Consider the following 19,077-nt stretch of genomic DNA (forward strand, 5'->3'; position numbering starts at 1 on the left):
CGGTACGACATTGTAGGCGAGATGCGTGGTAGCTGAACTCTGTATGTAGGAGGACAAAGGTGTGTCCAAACGAATCACATTGCCCTCCTTGCACCTCCTAACTACCTAATAGTGACCAACCCCATAGGCTATATTTGAAGTGACCGACATCTGAAGTTAGCATACCTGGATACCATCCTCTCTAATCTGGCCACCGGAACCGAGATCTCGGCTCCAAGAGCCGTTGATCCAAATATGCAAAAATTTTACCCAGGACTGCCTAGCTCGTCTGATTCACCAGAGATCCCGGGTCCATGGAGTACTGTACCAGACTTTATTAGCATGTCTTTATTTAAACGAGGCTCGTTTTCAGAAACGTCATATGATTCACGATTGATGATGACTATGTCTCTACATGCTGCTATAGGGTACTTGGGGAATTAGGTGTTTTCATAGGGCAGTGGCGTTGTGCAGCACTACCTAGGTTGTTCTCATGTCTGCAGTTTTGGCTTCAGTATTTCATTGTTATATTATTAAATTACGTGGGCTGGGCATATCTCTTGTAACCTGTGTTACTCTAGATGCTGTCCGTAGCACCGGGTAAGGCGAAAGACGGATCGGCTAGCTCTCATCTAGTCAACCTGTTAGTCATGGCCAGTGCAATTTTCTTGACACCATGATCTGATCCCAATAACAGCATTTTAAAATTAGCTAGTTGATGATAATGGTCAGAAATATGAGAGACATATAAAACACAGAGGCGTGTTAGAAAGCTCTATAAGATATTAATGGTATAGAAATCCCTGTAACCATTTCCATGTCTTACGTGGGACAGCTACCTATGCATTTTTGTTGGCTTCAAGACACAGACTGGCTGTCGAGGCTATTTGGAACCAGCCTACACTTACCACTGGGCTTCAGAAGCACATGCAGATAGAACACCGTCTGTTCTGCCATACCCTCTGTCTAGTAATGTGTTCACAGCTATGATCAACCACCCGAGAAGGCGTCTAGATAAGGTCATATAGAGATTATACTGATAAAATAAGCTTCATATCTCTCGTTTGTATGCGTCCCATCCCAAATGTAGTCACCAGTGACATGTCTACTTAGATTCGTCTTTGGCCAGCAGGTTTTCCACTCTCTTGACCTTGTCCTCCGCCGTCTGTTTCTTATCCGTTCTATGATGAGACCATGATTAGCATGCAACCACACAAGACAATATGTAAATAATGGATATGAAGGGCGGTTGAACTTACCGACTACCGACCCTCATCGACGACTGAATCCTGACTACACCACGGCGGTGCACAACAGCATGTGCTTTTCCTACAGCCGCCATTACCTCGTTCCACGATCCCTCTACAGAGGACTTGTTAGCTTTATGTCACTGGAGCTGTGAAGTGTGCTGCAGCAAGTAAAGGATAATATTGGTGCAGGGCAGAAATAACGCACCCACGGTTGTACCAGCAGAGTGAAGAGTATACTTCAAACCACTCGCCTTGAGGACCTTTTGGACCTCAGCAATATCTTCGGCAACGGACACAGTTCCAGTTCCGATCTTTTCGTTGTCAGTATTAGAATATCTGCATTCCCGAGACTTCGAGGGACATAGAAACCAAGACTCACGGGAAGAAGGCAAAAGTCGACATAGCACGACTCTGGCGTAGCAATACTCTCGTAATCCATAGTCAAAATCCCGGGTTCCGATTTGGGTGGCATGAAATGTGATTGAGAGTGAAGGTGGAAAAAAATAAGGGTAATATAATATATTGATGGTATTCCAGGCTTCTGGGTCTCGAACTTGGTCTAAATCGCTGCTAATTGGCTGACATGACGTTGCACTCATCAACGACTTCATGATGTTGAAAATGCTGATAATGTTGCTGACGAGGGGCACAGCTGTGCGTTGTTCATGCATCAAATACATATGATCATTCTCAGAGCAATTTTCAGTCAGTACAACATCTTTATGCATTTCTGTTGAGAGTCTATTATCGAGGTAAATGCATACCATCTGTCTAACAGGCCAATCTTATGTTACCAAATCGCTACAAAGTTATCGACCAATCCCTTATCCCTGGTCGTAATTCAATCTATGAAGATGCAAGCTTGCTATCCCAAACGCCTCGCTGTATGCCCATGTGACCGAACCGGATTAAACGGCAGGTCTTATCAAACCTGTGTAAATAAAGTGGGGAGAAGAATGAAGACAAAGCAATTGTGTTTGAATGCTGAATTGCATTCAAGCCCTGAGAGACTTTTTATACCAAGAGTACTGCGGCAGCAACGAAGGCAGTCAGGGCAACCATCCCGACTTGCCTGTCAGTGGTGCTGCCGATTGACTCATCCGAGACCTCTTCACGCCCAGTGGCGTCAGAGATGGCGTTCATCGTGTCTGTCGCTGCGAGAACCTGACCCTTCTCGAAGAAATCTACCAGCACGAAGTTGGGCACAGCACCCCAGTCCTGTCGACATTGCTGGAGGTGCTTTCCCAGCTGACCATCCTCGCTGGTACCATCACTGTTGACAGTATCAATGTTCTCAGTGTCAGGGACGAACAAGTCACTGTTGTCTGAAAGACTCTGGTACTTGAAATGGTTGACGAGACCCATATAGTTACTAGCCATGGCTGTAGCACCATCCTTAATCTTTGAGGGGCGGTCGACAGTGCAGTTGAAGCCGGTGAGAGAGGGAACCTCAAACGCTGTCTCAAATACATAGTCGAACTCTGGCATCAGGTACGGGTACTGGGTCGAAGCATCAATGTTGGTGACGAAAGTTACGAGGCGTGTGCTGTTATCGATCATGGACTTGAGAGTAGGCCACTCGCTGGTTGGTTCTTGGGTAGCGGGTGCGTAAGCCAGCTCAGCAATGCCGGAACCGTTGATGGCTTGACCAAACTCATCAGGTTTGGCATCGTCGGAGTTGACAAGCAAGAGAGTGACAACCTCATTCTTGTTCGCCTTCATCCACACGTTGATTTTAGTCAGCCAGTCCTCGAGTGGGCCAGCATCGAGAATGCCACAGGAAGTGTGACAAAGGCGGAGGGTGTTGTTTTCTTTGTGTACCTGGGCCTGAAGCAGACGAAGACCAGCGTCGAGAGCATCCGTGGCGTTGAAGTTCTGGTTACCTGCGGCGGCGAGTCCGTTGTTGCCATCGCGTAGAAAAGAGCTTCCGTGAGCCCCCATGTGTGTGATGTTGTTATAACTGCGGCTGCAGAGGTCCGGAGAATTGTTGCATGCTATTGAAGAGCCTGACCCTGACCCTGACCCTGAATTTGATTGTGGGAGAGCGTAGACGGTGGACGTAGCAGCGAGAACTGCGGCCACGACGGACAGAAGTGAGCACTGGAGCATGTCGATTGGTTTCTGATGTGTGTCGGTCTTATCGAGATTCTATGTGTTGAACGGGGCAGAAGAAAAATATGATGATACAGAAGATAGACAGGAAGTAAGAAACAAATCTAAAGAAGGACATATGAGGTTAATAAACTATGAAACAAAGAAAACAATATTTGCCATGGAGTATGTCATGAGGTAGGCTGTAGGTCCCCGTAGGCATAGGGGATGCTGAGATGTTGCTGTCCGTGCTTTCGAGCTGACGTCGCCCCGGTCCAATTTTCTTCATTTTTTTGTTAGAGGCTGGGAGTTGGCGGCTCACTGAGAGCCATGGGAGCGAACCAAAAGAGGGATATCCACTGAATACCTACCCACCCACTGCCCGGAACACTGGAGTGATCGCCAAACGACCGAAAAGCCAAGACGTTGAAGGTTGGGGCTGAGGCCGGGTCAGGTCTCGAGTGGTCGATGCTGCGCCCCTTGAGACGTCAGCAGTGGATATGCCCTATAAGTGTTGTGTTGCACTTCAAACGCCAATGAGACAAATTAAGAATACCGAGTCAACGTCGTAAACAGAGCGGATATCTGTTTGAGATACAGTTTGAGATTGTACCTGTTGAGCCAGCCCTAGGTATGATTTCTAAAGCATAAAGCATGAATAAGGCATTTACGGATACTGCATCCGCAAAGCGATGTTACTTCATGCTCGATACACGTCACGCCTGGTTGGCCAGTGTTATCATACGGTGCAGATCAACATGAACCGTTTATCCATCCTGCCATCCTGCCATCCAAGGCTCCAACCGCCGCGGTTTACGATGCTGCTCAGCGAGCAGCCACATATGTATCACACGTGTAATGACCTATTCTACGATGCCAAGAAAATATCCTGCATGTATGTACCTTACAATGCGGGAGCCGAGACGTTGTCTCGGCTGCAGCCATTTACCCCTCCACATTCCGGACATTTGAGAACGCCTCGCCGCCAGCGAGATTGGATCTCGTTTGTCTCTCGTATCTAATATTAAACCCTTTTGACTCAACACAATGGATTTTCTCATGTATACCGACAAGTTTGTGTCACCATTTAACTACAAACACATCTAACCTCAGCTTGTTATACATACTACGATAACCAGCCTACCAGGCCATTCCTCGTGAAGGAGGAGGTGGTGGCGGCTGGGAGGCTGAGTAAACAACGTTTTTTGAGGGGCATGGTCTATTTTTATCTGTTTCATGCCATTAGCCTCCGCAGGCGGCGACCTAGGTACAGTACATTAACGTGGCGGCTCAAAATGTTGACCAAGCATGGAGGACCTCACTTTCAGTGCATTAAACACGACGGCATGATAGTTGGTTCATATGTAGGTTATACTCTGTTTTTTTATGGCGATCAAACGCATTTCTTTCATCCGGCTAAGATAGACTTCAATAACCCCTCAATGCATGTTCGGTAACCTTTTTCTCGCATAGGTACTTAGCCATTAACAAAGCAATGTGGGGGGGCCCCGTTGCAAGACTGCATATGTATATCTATACTGAGCAAGTTCTTGTCCTTGCGTGCTATTACTTACTCAGGATCACCGTATTCTTCTTTCTTGTCGACAGAAGCAGCGGCTTCAATTTCTTTCAACTGCTGTTTTCCCTTCTCTGTTGTGGCGTCAATGATTTCTTCTTCCAGGCTCAAAATGTTGGCCTATCAAGCGCTTCGTTAGCTTATGAATTATAACGTTATCGGCAAGAGTTGGTGGCTTACCTCGCCAAAGAGACCCACGAGTTCTTCAGCCTCGTCAATCTTCATCTCACCCAGCACTTTATTTACTTCGTCCAAGTTGCCTGTCTCCAAGGCCTTGCGCATCTCAGGCTTGAAACTTTCGAAGATCTTCCGCGCTTCCTGCTCTTCAGGGTCCTCACTGTCCGCTGAGGGGACCTTGATGTTGATGACTGTGCCAGGCTCCACGGCATGTAGCTGAATTTGCTCGATACCTTCAGCTTGCCCTTCTTTAGCTCGCTCGGCTAATATCTCCCTCGAACGTGTTCGAATTTTCATATATGTGTCTTGCACATCCTTATAGAATACGTCCTGTGCTTGGTGCCCCTTGGTTGTGATGCGTTTGAAGAAAAGCCCGACACCATCCTTGCCAAGAGCTCTGCAGTATTGTAGAAGCAGGGCCTGATGCACTAATTGTCGCGACAACTCATCCTTGTTCTCCAGTGCAGCATCGAAAGCCTGAACCAGAAGGCCATCTGTCTCCCTCTCAACCAACAACTGAGGATTCTGCGACAGGAACTGGAGACTAGCCGCATAGTCATTTGCCTTGATGGTGCCAAATTTCTTTCCAGCCGGGGAAGATTCGATATCGCTGTCATCGTCCACCTTGACGTCTTGGCTTCCGAGTGCCGAGCTGGAAGAGGCTTCAGCGAAACTAGGATTCAGAAGCTCTACCTGTGTAGAGTCCTTCTTCTCTTCTGGCTTTGACTTGGCGACATGCGAGCTATCAAAACCTGTGTGAATGCCCTCACTTGTAATCTTTCGCCCTTCCTCCTTCTGCAACTCCTCCAACTTAGCTACTAGCTGTTTCTGCAGGTCCATTACCTTATCCTCGTGTGACTGAATCTCGGAAATCATAGCTTCGTATCTGTTTTCCGGTTTCTTCTCATCCAAAGCCTTGTTGACTTGGTCCAGGAGCGTTGCCATCATCTTAGTGTATGACGGTTGTTCCTTTTCCTGGGTATGAACACCCTCGGGCGGTGAAGGCGGCTTGTCATCTTTTGGATCTCCGGCTGATTCCATCACGGCTTGAAAGGCAACTTCTGCTGGGTTCCTGGTGACAGCCTCAGAGGCATGGGCTCGCAGCGATGCTAGAAGCCCAGAAATTCGCTTCAGCAATCCATCGTTGACCACACGCTCATACTTGTAGGTCTCGATTTGTAACTTTCGTTGCTGTCTCTCCTGGTGAATCTGATTCTGTTTCGCGCGGATAAACGATCGCTTGTCGACATTAGGATGCACTTCAATATCGGAGTCGTCACTGAGTTCCAGTGCGTCCTACGAAGACTATTAGGTTCGGGATCAAGCAAACAGGTTCCAAAACTTACCCATTTACTATAATCGACCGGCATTTTGTGGACTTTGATATGTATAAGTTACCGCCTTACAAGTGGTCGCGAGATGAGTTTAGTAAGGAGTGCTGATGTTGAATAAGGCCGCAGGAATGGAAGTTTCTGGACCTTACTCCAGAGCTCTACCATGGTAGCGGGGTGATTATGAGCGACCCCACTAGTATGGCTGTGGCGGACTGTGGCTGTTGTTAGTAGTACCATAACCAGCCACAATACGGAGAACGAAGGTGGACAAGCTATCCGTACTGAGTCGATCAAACCAGACGAAGAATCCTAACATGGATACTAAATAAGCTCTCATTGCACAGCAGCCAATCAGACAACTAATGCGGAGCAGTATCCTTAGCAATTATTCCACAAGCAAAAGTGCGCCTTCGCTAAATGAACGATCTAGACTATTGTACATATCAACATTGACGGTGTTGAATACGATATTCTAGTGGACCACCGTCTCGTCCAAAACTCGTCAATCAAATACTTCACCATGTTTTCAGCAAGCCTAGCAAGTCGGCCTATTGCCTACGACATCGTCTTCATGAAGTCATCCAGGTCAAAACTCTCCTCATACTGCTTGTTATCCCAAAGATCCCCCAAATCATCCAGCCATGCCTTCTTGCCTGGTACACGCACATCACCTGTCTCGATATCGACCATATCCTCTTCTCTTCCTTCGATGTTGTTCTTCTCCTTATCAGCTAGGAGGTTTGGTGCGGCGTCTCCAACATTGAATAGATCAAGAATCTGATCTGTGTCCATCGTTGAGAGGCCAGCGTTCTGTTGATTTACGACTGTTGATGCGACATCAATCTTGAAACGTTGGAGGTTCAGAATTTTCTCCTCGAGAGTTCCACGTGTAATTAGACGGTACACGTTCACCACTTTCTTTTGACCGATGCGATGGGCTCGATCCATAGCCTGGAGATCCTTCTGGGGGTTCCAATCGTGCTCCACGAAGATGACAGTATCGGCTCCTGTCAAATTTAGTCCAAGACCTCCCACGCTCGTTGTTAACAGAAGCACGTCATACGACGGGTCACTGTTAAACTTGTTGACGATATCCTGTCTCTTGTTGGCTTCGACCGAGCCGTCAAGTCGTAGGTGAGACACTGAGGGCAATAACTCCTTCAATACCTTGTTTTGCACCATATCGAGCATCTCCTTCATTTGACAGAAGATCAGAGCGCGGTGGGGCTTAATAGGTTGGTAAAGGGGATCATTCGAATCATTGCCTTCAACGCCAATGCCGCAATCCACCAGTAGATCTCTCAGAGCGGTCAATTTGGGTGCGTGCTGCGCATCCTCAATGGAGGTTCCTTGCTTGGCGAGAATTTTCTGCGTCTCGTCGTAAAGAGTGCTTCCTGGTTTCATTACCATGGCAGGTGAGTTGCACAACTTTCGCATATACTGTAGCGCCTGGAAAATGTGTTGCTTGGCTTCTTTATCTTCACGGCCCGCTTCGGCCTGGATCTTCTTGCCCTGTTTCTTCGTGAAGTCCTCGAATAGTTTTTGCTGTAGGTCGCTCAGGTCGCAATAGTAGTTCTGCAAGATCTTTGGAGGAAGATCGTTCAAAACCTCTTCTTTGAGGCGTCGCAGCAGGAACGGAAGCACTTGTTTGTGGAGCGCTTCAATCGCCAAGGCACCCGCTTCCTGTTCCTTTGATGATGCCTTGCTAAATCGACTTGCAGCTATAGGTTTCGCAAAGCGATCCAGAAAGACCTTTTCAGCGCCCAAGAATCCAGGCATCAAAAAGTCAAACAGAGACCAAAGCTCCAAGACATTATTCTGAATAGGGGTACCGGTGAGGATAAGACGATGGTTACTTGCCAACCTCTTGACCGCCTGTGTGATCTTGGCCTTAGGGTTCTTGATCAGATGGCCCTCGTCGAGCACAACATAGTTCCAACTATGTTTATCGAGAACTTCTGCGTCGTTGCGGCAGACATCGTAGGATGTGACTACGATGTCAGTCTCGCCAAGTCTGGCTTTCATAGCCTTTCTCTCCGCTGGCGGTCCAACGTAGGCGGTCACACTCAAGAATGGTGCATAAGTCTCGATTTCTTGTTGCCAGTGACCTGAAAGTGTCGGTGGGCAGACAATTAGTGACGGCAGCTTGCGGACATCCGGTGCCCCTGTCTTAGCAAACTCTTCAGCACGCTGATGATGATCACTGGCTACGATACAGAGGGTCTGTAGGGTCTTGCCTAGACCCATATCGTCACAAAGAATACCATGAAGGTGGTATTTGTTGAGGAAGTTGAGCCAGTTGACGCCTTCCTGTTGATACGACCGTAGCTCAGCTTTGATGGCTACGGGAATCTGAAATTGCTCTACCTTCTTTGGGTCCAGCAGTTGAGCAATGAAGGTTCTCTCGCGGTCCCGTCCTTTCAGCAATTCGTCGGATAATCCGGGCGGGTCAGGAATTCCAGCTTCAAGAGGAACAAGTTTAACCAACGTGGCAAAGGATGTTGTTGCGATGAGGCGAATTTCGTTGTCGGAATCGCTCATTCGTCCTAAAACTGGCACAATCAAAAAGATGACGTATGGCAAGATGGCATCTCCCATAACAGCAATTAGGTGGTAGATAGCTTCGATGGCTCCTTGTCGGAAATTGAGGTCAACTGGATTGTTGATCGATGGGAGAACCTTCTCAACAAGTGCAGTCATACCGTCCACGGTCATGACACTGCAGATTGTGGCCATACACTTGGCAGCCATGTACCGGAAGACTGAAAGTTCCGAGTGTAAAGCTTTTATGACAAGAGGCATCATTTGCATGATGAAAGGCTGCAAGGCCTTATCCAGAGTTGGGGTCATGGTGCGAATGACAGACATGGCGTCGACAATCTCTTGCCCAAACGTCTGTTCGGGATCTTTAGCCTCTCCAGGCAGAGTGTCAAGCGTGAAAGCTCGAACAAGAGGATCTTCCATGAAGGTGCGGAGGCTGGGGACAGTTTCAAGTAGGCTGGCGCCGTAAGTTCTGGAGAGAATTTCAAGGGCTTCTTTTGCACCTCGTCTGGTAATGCGAGCAGCTTTAGCTTCGCGGGCCCATTTAGCAGCATCTGGGTGATCGACACGGTCCTCTTCCTTCTGCATGGACAGAACACAATCAGTCTTACTGGCGTGAACTGGAAATTCAGGAGTCTCTGCAACTTCGACACAAGAGAACTTGACCAGGTTGGATACCACTTTATCGGCTGGTCCCTTTCTACCCTTTTCAGTGAAAAGCTGCACGAGTCTCGCAATTGTGTCAGCAGACCGAATTTGAAGTTGCTGGTTCTCTTCGGTTTTGACAGAGTCCATGATGCCCTTGATCAGTGGGCTAGGTTTCTTTGGAAGTACTTTCATACCAACCATTGCACACGCTGCTGCTGCCTTGACGCGGACATCACGAGCTGTCTTGACAGTCTTGGCTTCTTCAATGGCCAAGATGGTCATATCACGAGCGTCGGACAGCTGTTGGCTCGCTATCAGACGTTGACCGGGAGGCATGGCCTTCTTTAATTTCTCGTAGTCGTCGCCGATACATTTCTCTGCGGTGGCAATAGAAAAAGCACTCGGGCCAGCTTCTGCTTCTCCTTGGACAACGACAGGCAGTGTCGGAAGTTTGCTGTGCGAAACCTTACCATGGTCTCTGAACAGATGAATGAGCTGCTGGCATTGTGTCCTGACTCGCTGGATGTAGTTGACAAGATCCCTGTATGCCGTTGGACGTTCTGAATCAATGATACGTTGTAAATTCTCGAGGTAACGAGGAGAATCGCCCAAGTGTTGGCTGTTCATGGCAAACTCGTCGATGATCACGCATGCTGTCATCTGGCTGGATGAAAATGCTGACCCTAGGCCAGGAATCAACAATGCATCATAATCGTCAAGGCTTGCGACAGGGACTCGAGACATGATGAACCCCATTGCCTTAGCAGCTGAAACACGGGAGCGAATCAGCACATCCATGCCAACGAGGTCAACGTCGCCTTGCATCATGTGGCCATCAACATCATGCGTCAGGCTGGCTGTGGGGGTATCGTCGATCTTTGTGGATTTCCGGCGACGCTTGGGGGCACGATCAGACCCATCAGGAGATGACGGCTTCCGCGGTGTGTGCTGAGTAACTCCGGGCATGGTATACGTGCCACCTGATGGTTTCTGGAAGAGTGAGGCGTTCATTGGAATCGGGTTTCTCGAAACACCGATAGGGTGTAGAGTCAGTTGCATCATAGAATCGATGTGAGCAGTGAACTCGTCCGCAAGCACAGCAGGTTTGCTGGCTAGGCTCTCGACCAGAGACGTCCACAGGTCCAAAGACATATTGAGGGCGTCTCTATCTCTTTCAACGAGAATATTTTGAAAGATTAATCGAAGAATTCTACCGTTGAGCCAGCCCTGTGAGGTCTCTGCATCAAGTTTTGCAAACGTCGACAATGCTTTCAACACAGCCACCCTCACCGACGTGATGGTATGTCGTAAAAAGGGGTAGAGTCTAGGGACAAGCAGGGTAAAGGAACGTTCTTCATCTTGAGCGGCCGATGCCTTCATTGCTTCGAGTACCTCAGGGAAACCACACAGAGTCGCGAGAAGATCCATGATTCGTCCAGTACTGGCGCTCAGATCATCACCAAGATTTGAGAGACTCTCCCAGATTATGTTGACAAGTCCCTCGAGTTGTGTGGGCCGCAAAGTGACAAACTCCTTAGCCATCGGGATGAGCGTAGCGGCACTGACAGAACGAACATCGTCATCCATATCACCCAGGCCTTTCATCACAGTCTTTATTATGCCATCAATCATGTCGCTGTCCTGGAGGAGGAGGTCTTTCCTGACCGCGACGACATATCTCAGGCCAATCATCCCGCCATGGCAAACTGACCAAATTGGCCTATCAAGCTTGAGATCTTCTTGCATAACCATTCTGTAGAGAATTTTGAAGGTGCTGTAAACAGATGCCGATGGCAGATGTTTCAGAACAGATCCGAGAGACTGTCCAATTGTTTCCCGAATAGGTGCAACAGATGTATCAGAGCTGTAGTCAGTGAAGCGATCAAGCATTAGTACACAGCACAGCCGGCAGGCCATATCATCAAGCCATTTCTGATTGAGGACATCATTCTCCTTCCTTGTCTTGTTGCGTAGCTTCCCCGCACCTCCACCATGTACTCGGATAACTTCACGAAGACCCATGGCAGCTCCGTGTCGGGTTTCCCAGGAAGGGTCAAACAAGTCCACTTTGAGGAAGTCACATAATCGGTCATATGGCCACTCGGCACCCTCCATAGTCTCCTCCGCCTCCAGCTCGGATTTTATGGGTATCACCGGTCCTTTGAACTCGCTCACAACCTTGGTGTCCTCATCAACATCGGCAGGACGATCGAGATTGAAGTAGTCGTTGACTTTGCTGTTCTTCTTGGTGTCTCCATCTGGCATAGCCATGTCATCGACCAGGGTATCGGATCCAGATGTCATTGAGCGCCTGACAGAAAGATCTCCGAATCCTCCCTTACCTTGAGATGCTTTCATTGCCTCTCTTTTGCGTTTTCGTTTTAATACATTGAGCTGTCGAGAACTCAGTTGAGATTCTTCAGGCGCTTGTGATTGAGCACCAGATCCGTCAGGACGAGCGTGTCCATTCCCATTTGTGGTGTCCATTGGGGTCATGGGCGCAGTAAGGTTGTCGCCACCTGTGTATGCGATTTCGTCATCTTCATACTTCCTTCCAAGTAGCCCTAATCGCCCATTGAGTGTCTTCTTTTGATGTGTCAGTCGCGCTTGCGGATCAAGCGCTGCTAGTCCATATTCGATGCCACCGCCACGCAGTAGTTCTTTGCCGTATTTGAGGATCATCTCAACATTGAGAGACTCCAATTTGAAGAAACCATCATCGGAAGGTAGCTTTTTTGTATCATCTTCCTCTTCTTTCTTGACATGTCCGTTTTCGGGCACAGGCTCCTCCTTCTTCCCTTCCTCGGGCGCATCTTCGGAATTTGGGTCGTAAACAGGAGCATGCTCTACAATTTTTCCAATAGCAGAAGCTGCGGTTCTCCTTGTCTCCCAGTCTTTGTGCCTCAGATAAGGGACGACACGGGAGAGGAGATTGAATAATTCATCAGGGTGTTGCTTTTGCCAATCAGCAAGTTGATTAACAGCAGTATCACGGATGAGTCTCGTACTACCCGTTTCGAGGATACTACAATTCTGTCAGTTTTGATCTCATGTAACAGAAAAAAACAGCGCTTTAGACGACACTTGACCGAGATTTCATAGATCCCGGGGTCAGTAAATAATGAAGAACACTTACGTGACTAATCTGTCCAGTCTAGATGGAGTGTCAGTACATTGGAACTATGTGAATATGATGTTTGGGAAAACTTACCTCGAAGCCATTGTGTGTAGTAGTTGATTGTAATATTAAGCGCGTGTCATGGCATCTCGGTCGCTGTACCACAGTTGTCAGTTTTGCGCACTTCCGAGTCAGGCCTTCCACGGAAACCAATGATATGAAGATTGTGTCGATATAGCTAGTACCCGGCGTGGCGGAATCGTGTAGCGCGACGCGACGAATGCAGTGGGTCGTCGGATGTGAGATGCATGCATCCGGTAGACGAGACCGAAGGCACAGGAAGATATGGGAACTTGTTTCAACAAGCGTCACTCTCGACTTCGTTCGAGTGATAGAGATTCTGGGAAGATTACAGATAGACTTTGAAGGAGTGCAGCCAATGTGGTGCGAAATATTGATAAACGGTGAGGGAAATCAACTGTGCATGACGCAGTGTTGGGGATATAGCAAGGTATCATAATATATACCATAGTAGGACGAAAAGAATGGATAACGATCGAAGAAGGGAAATTTTAAGAGTGAGGGCATCGGACCACTTACCGATTGAATTGGTCGTAAAAGGGTATTTCGGCGTCAAGCCTTAAGAGCCAAAGCGCACCACCTTGATTCAGTTTGTAAACCTCAGCAAAGCTGTCAACACCAGTTGTTGCCTGCCGAAGGTCCCGGCCAAAACGAACTGCTAAGGTAGTTAAGGTATCCCAATCCCCTGTCTACACTGCATGCAGCATCGGCACTTAAAAGTCAGATTAGAGTGGATGTGGTGATGTTATGCAGAGGAATATGCTGCAATGAGACGTAGCCGATCAGTCGTGACGATGGTCGGCAGTTTTAAGTCTTCAAATGGCTCTGGTTGGCCGGGCTGCAGGCGCTTGGAAAGGCTGGGGTTGTTGGTGTAAGTTCTATGTGACTTGTATTGGATTGGATGGCCAAGTGTCCGCTCGCTGTATATAACGGCAATCAATAGGGGAAATCAGCCGGGGTTAAGGGATGATTGAAAATTAAAGTGGGTGCAGCTTGAATTTGTTGTCGTACTGGAAGTTTGCGATTGCCCGAGTAGGCAGGAGTGGTGCCTTTCCTTGGTTGCTGTTACCGCTTGCGCAAGCTGCTGCTGTGGTTCCGGGTGGCCAGCTGGGAAAATCGGGGTGGAGGGCAGGCCGGGTCTTCTATAAGTGAGTGCTTGTATTTTTATACACGCGGCGCGGCTTTGAGGAGCACGGCCAACGGTTTCTTTCGTTGCGCTCGCTTAATTTCCCTCTTGCCTGCTAGCGTCATCATTGGGCCCCTGCTCTTTTTCTTGTCTCTTGATGCCTTTGGCCAACTTCAGCCCAGTGCACCCACTTAGAGCCCATCTCGACTGGCTGGCCCACTTAAGGTGTGGCCCATCCGTGCTAAGCACAATAAGACAACACCAGCCTCATGTCGATCCTTTGCAGACATGTGTACGGAGTAGAGTATGACATTGAGAAGAAGGTCAATCCTGCGGTTTAATAATTAATCCGGGGCTATCTGTTCGGGAGAAAAAAAAGTTGGCCCAATATTGAAAACCGCATTGCACTTACCCTATATGATAAATGAAGCCGAATCTGAATGCAGTACTATCTCGAAGCTGGCATAGACAAAACTTGTTATGCTAATGATTCGTATAATAATTACACTTCAAGCTTACTCGTAGAGTGTACATGGTAATATCATGGCTCAGTGAGTTATTATAAAATCTAGCCTGGACAAGCCAAGCCGTTAGTAACCTCTACTAATTGCGGAAGTAGAGAAATATGGGTTAAATTGGCTGCACTGAGATCCTGGAGCCTGGAGCCTGGGCCGCTACTAACATTGTACATAGTCAAATATACTCTTAGTTGCTGTAGCTTAGTTATCTAGGTTATATACTTATATCCGAGGTAATTACTCCGCAGGTAAGGTACTAAGTTATCATTTTCCACATCGAAAGTCACAAAATAATACAGATCGCTGACAAGGATGCCTTGAGCAGATGACCAAAACGAAGAAGACAGGTAAAACCAACCTGGTCAGGCACATTTGGTACTGAGCTTATCAGACAGCACAGACCTCCGAACGCAGAACAGAAAGGAAGTGTTGCCTGGAAAGCCAGGCAGAAACCGCGCTCCAGCTTAACGACGCGCCAATGCCAACCACTTTGATCGCGGTCTAGATTACAACGACGCGTCAAATCGCATCAAAGTGGCACGCAACCACACCGATCGCATACTTTGTCAAGACTGGACAGTCTTTTGCAATAAAGCCGTCTTGACCTTTCGCATGTCGCGCAGGAGCGTCCGCGCAGTTAAACATGTACATCAAGCAAATAATCATCCAGGGCTTTAAAAGGTATGTGCATTGGCATCACTGCCACCCTCGCGTTCACCTAACAGTCCGGTTCATTGCTAACACTGCCATAGCTACAAGGATCAGACTGTAATCGAACCGTTCTCCCCAAAGACCAATGTGATTGTCGGTCGCAATGGCTCCGGAAAAAGTAACTTCTTCGCCGCTATTCGCTTCGTTTTGAGCGATGCGTATACACAAATGAGTCGCGAGGAGCGGCAAGGCCTTCTCCACGAGGGCTCAGGCTCAGCCGTCATGTCGGCTTACGTGGAGATCATATTCGACAACAGCGATGACCGATTTCCAACTGGCAACAAAGAGGTTATTCTACGCCGCACAATCGGACTGAAGAAGGACGAATACTCTGTTGATCGAAAGGTTGTCACTAAAGCCGATGTCATGAATCTGCTTGAAGCGGCCGGATTTTCACGATCAAACCCCTATTACATCGTACCTCAGGGACGAGTCACTGCCTTGACCAACATGAAAGAGTCCGACAGGCTGAACTTATTAAAAGAAGTAGCGGGAACACATGTGTACGAAACGCGTCGCGCAGAGTCACTCAAGATCATGAACGAGACCAACAACAAGAGAGAAAAAATCGATGAACTGCTGGAATACATCAAGGAAAGGCTTAGCGAACTCGAAGAAGAAAAAGAAGAACTCAGAGCGTTTCAGGACAAGGACAGAGAGAGACGATGCCTTGAATATGCCTACTACCACAATATCCAGCTCGGGATTCAAGCAAGTCTGGACGAGCTTGATAACGCCCGGCAAGACGGAATTGACAGTTCTGATACCAGCCGAACGGAGTATGCCGAGGGCGAGAAGGCGATATCAAGGCTTGATTCAGAAATACACAAGTTGCAGAGAGAAATGGAGCTTCTGCAGATCGAAAGGCGACAAGTCGAGGAAGATCGTCGTGACGGCGCGAAAGCCTTGGCCAAGGCTGAGATGAAGGTTAAGAACCTGAGAGAAGGCCAATCTGCACAGGAACAAGCCCGAGCACAACATGCAGCTGAACTTGAGTCCGTTCAAAATGAGATCGCTTCCAAGGAGCAGCAGCTTTCAACCATCAATCCGGCCTATAACCAAAAAAAGCAGGAGGAAGACGAAATCCGACGACAACTTGATCATGCTGAGTCTACGCGTAATCGCTTGTTCGCCAAACAAGGCCGAGGTTCCCAGTTCAGAAACAAGTCTGAGCGCGACGCATGGTTACGGAAAGAGATACAAGAACTCGAACTCAACATAAGCACCCAAAAAGCCAACAAGATTGATGCAGACGAAGAAGTTGAAAGGGTCCAGAAATATATAGCACAGGCAGAGCAAGACGTTGCTGACTTACGGAACCGTTTGGCCAATTTCCCCGACGAGAGAATATCACTCGAAGAGGAGGTTGCCAAGGCCCGCGACATCATAGACAAGCTCAACGATGAACGAAAGCTTATTCGTCGTGAGGATGACAAACTCAACTCAGTGATAGCCAATGCTCGGCAGGAGAAGGAGACAGCTGAACGTGAGTTGGCTCATGCAATGGATGGATCGACTGCACGTGGTTTGGCGACGATCCGACAATTGAAGCAAGAGCGAGATATTCCAGGAGCATATGGGACATTGGCTGAGCTGCTTGAAGTTAGTGACGCTTACAGACTTCCCGTCGAGCAGATTGCCGGCGCAAGTCTGTTTCACTATGTCGTTAACAACGCAGATACAGCCACTTATCTCGCAGACACCCTATACAGACAACAGGGGGGCCGAGTTACATTTATGCCTCTCGCCCAATTACGGCCCCGACAAATCAAGCTTCCCAGATCTAATGATGCCGTACCTCTCCTAAGCAAGATCAACTATAACGAAGAATACGAGAAGGCGTTCCAGCAGGTCTTTGGAAAAGCTGTCGTATGTCCAAACCTTACAGTAGCAAGCCAATATGCAAGAAGCCACGGCGTCGACGGCATCACTCCAGAAGGTGACACAACCAACAAGAGGGGTGCCATGACAGGTGGGTACATCGACCCCCGAAAGTCGCGCTTACACGCCGTGCAAGCTGTGAATAAATGGAGGGATGAATACGAAAGGTTGTTGGCGCTATCTCGTGATATCCGAAAACAGACAGAACGCAAGGATCAAGAGATCACAGCTGCGATGTCAGACCTGCAAAAGGCCAACGAAAGACTACGACAGGCTGTTGATGGGGTTGAGCCATTGAATCATGAACTGTTTAATAAGTCAAAGCATCTGAACAAAGAACAGAGTCACCTCGAGGCCGCCAAGAAACGACGAGATGCAGTCGAGAAGAACATGAACAGCTTCTTGGAGGATCTTGCAGCACATGAGGCCGAACTTGGATCTGACTTTAAGAAAACCTTGACCGCCGCTGAAGAACGCCAGCTGGAGGAACTCGGGACAAGCACACAGGAGCTTCAAAAGCAGTGGAATGAACTCAGCCGAGCCCGGCGTGATCTGGAAAGGCAAAAGCAACTTCTCGAAGTGGACCTTCGCCAAAACCTGCAGATGAAGCTTGACCAACTCAACAGCCAGGCTTTTGAAGACTCGACTGGATCCTCGGGTGGTGGGCTGAAAGATGCCCAAAGGGAACTCAAGAAGGCGCAAAAAGCACAGAAAGCTGTTGAGGCAAGCCTCGAGGAACTTGAAACCAAAATGGATAATACACAAGCGCGGCTCGAAGAACTGGCAAATGAGAAGGCTCAACTAGAGCAAGCACAGAATGAGATATCCGCGAGGATCGAGAGACAGCAGAAGAAGATGGACAAGAGTCTGCGAAAGAAAGCCGTTATGTCAACACAAGCAGCCGAATGTGCACAGACTATTCGCGACCTAGGTGTGCTTCCCGAAGAAGCCTTCGACAAATATGAAAACATGGACCCTAATCAGGTAAGTCATGTACCGATCTACCCCAATCAGAACCGACTAACGTGTTGGCAGGTCTCTACCAAGATCAAGAAAGTGAATGAAGCATTGAAGAAATACAAGCACGTGAACAAGAAAGCCTTCGAACAGTACAACAACTTCACAACTCAACAAGATCAGCTGATGAAACGTCGTAAAGAGTTGGATGATTCTCAGGAGTCAATTGAGGAACTAGTTGAGCATCTCGACCGCCGAAAGGACGAGGCAATTGAGCGGACTTTTAAACAGGTTTCCAAAGAATTCACAACTATCTTTGGCAAGTTGGTACCTGCGGGCCATGGCCGCCTCCTCATCCAACGACGGGCGGATCGTCGTCAAGAACCCGTCGACGAATCAGACGGAGAGGTACGCGGTGTTGAAAACTACACTGGCGTTGGCATCAGTGTGTCATTCAACTCAAAACACCTCGATGAGCAGCAGAAGATCCAGCAACTCAGTGGTGGACAGAAGAGTAAGTCATATGATTCCCTTTGCTGTGTTCAGTCATTAACAGAAGCAGGTTTGTGTGCCCTTTGCCTTATATTCGCCCTCCAGGCTACTGAGAGCAGTCCCATGGTGATTTTTGACGAGGTGGATGCCAATCTGGATGCCCAATATCGTACAGCTGTCGCGGCCCTCCTCGAGTCCATCTCTAACGAAATTGGTACTCAATTCATTTGCACCACATTCCGACCTGAGATTGTGCATGTCGCCGACAGATGTTATGGTGTGACGTTCCGTAACAAGACAAGTTCAATCGACTGTGTCAGTACGGAGCAGGCTCTTGAGTTCGTAGAGGGTCAAGCGAAGCCTACTTGACAGGATGCAAATGGGGAACTGTAATCAGAGGGGCTTGTGAAGACTATACCTGGGGACGACGGAATGGCGTTGGGCGGCTTAAGACTTATTCCTTATGCGATTACGATGAAGCTGAGACTTTCTGGGCTGTTGTTAGATGGAAAGAAATTCGGCGTGAAGCCTTTACCAATCTCAACGAGACGACTAAACTTCTTGAGTCCCAGAATACCCATATGAACATTTTCAGTG

General features: G+C 48.2%; 5 protein-coding genes across 5 annotated transcripts; 1 reads left to right on the forward strand and 4 right to left on the reverse strand.

Annotated features, from left to right (window-relative positions):
- Positions 1-1,084: 1,084 nt before the first annotated feature.
- J7337_002518 (uncharacterized protein) lies at positions 1,085-1,701 on the reverse strand (the record flags this gene model as incomplete). The annotated part of the gene is made up of 4 exons (XM_044820245.1): positions 1,085-1,160; positions 1,239-1,341; positions 1,435-1,540; positions 1,609-1,701. The coding sequence occupies 4 exons, from the start codon at positions 1,699-1,701 to the stop codon at positions 1,085-1,087; spliced, it is 378 nt and encodes a 125-aa protein (XP_044684545.1).
- A 542-nt stretch (positions 1,702-2,243) lies between these two features.
- J7337_002519 (uncharacterized protein) lies at positions 2,244-3,170 on the reverse strand (the record flags this gene model as incomplete). Its single annotated transcript, XM_044820246.1, has 1 exon — positions 2,244-3,170. One exon carries the CDS (start codon positions 3,168-3,170, stop codon positions 2,244-2,246), a length of 927 nt encoding a protein of 308 aa, XP_044684546.1.
- A 1,720-nt stretch (positions 3,171-4,890) lies between these two features.
- Positions 4,891-6,443, reverse strand: J7337_002520 (uncharacterized protein; the record flags this gene model as incomplete). Its single annotated transcript, XM_044820247.1, has 3 exons — positions 4,891-5,016; positions 5,077-6,369; positions 6,420-6,443. 3 exons carry the CDS (start codon positions 6,441-6,443, stop codon positions 4,891-4,893), a joined length of 1,443 nt encoding a protein of 480 aa, XP_044684547.1.
- Positions 6,444-6,962: 519 nt separating this feature from the next.
- Positions 6,963-12,818, reverse strand: MOT1 (TATA-binding protein-associated factor mot1; the record flags this gene model as incomplete). Its single annotated transcript, XM_044820248.1, has 2 exons — positions 6,963-12,621; positions 12,808-12,818. The coding sequence occupies 2 exons, from the start codon at positions 12,816-12,818 to the stop codon at positions 6,963-6,965; spliced, it is 5,670 nt and encodes a 1,889-aa protein (XP_044684548.1).
- Positions 12,819-15,082: 2,264 nt separating this feature from the next.
- On the forward strand, positions 15,083-18,849 carry J7337_002522 (uncharacterized protein; the record flags this gene model as incomplete). Its single annotated transcript, XM_044820249.1, has 4 exons — positions 15,083-15,120; positions 15,192-18,015; positions 18,067-18,502; positions 18,551-18,849. 4 exons carry the CDS (start codon positions 15,083-15,085, stop codon positions 18,847-18,849), a joined length of 3,597 nt encoding a protein of 1,198 aa, XP_044684549.1.
- Between the last annotated feature and the right edge of the window lie 228 nt (positions 18,850-19,077).

This window comes from Fusarium musae, chromosome 2, assembly GCF_019915245.1.
Source record: "Fusarium musae strain F31 chromosome 2, whole genome shotgun sequence".
Taxonomy (NCBI): Eukaryota; Fungi; Ascomycota; class Sordariomycetes; order Hypocreales; family Nectriaceae; genus Fusarium; species Fusarium musae.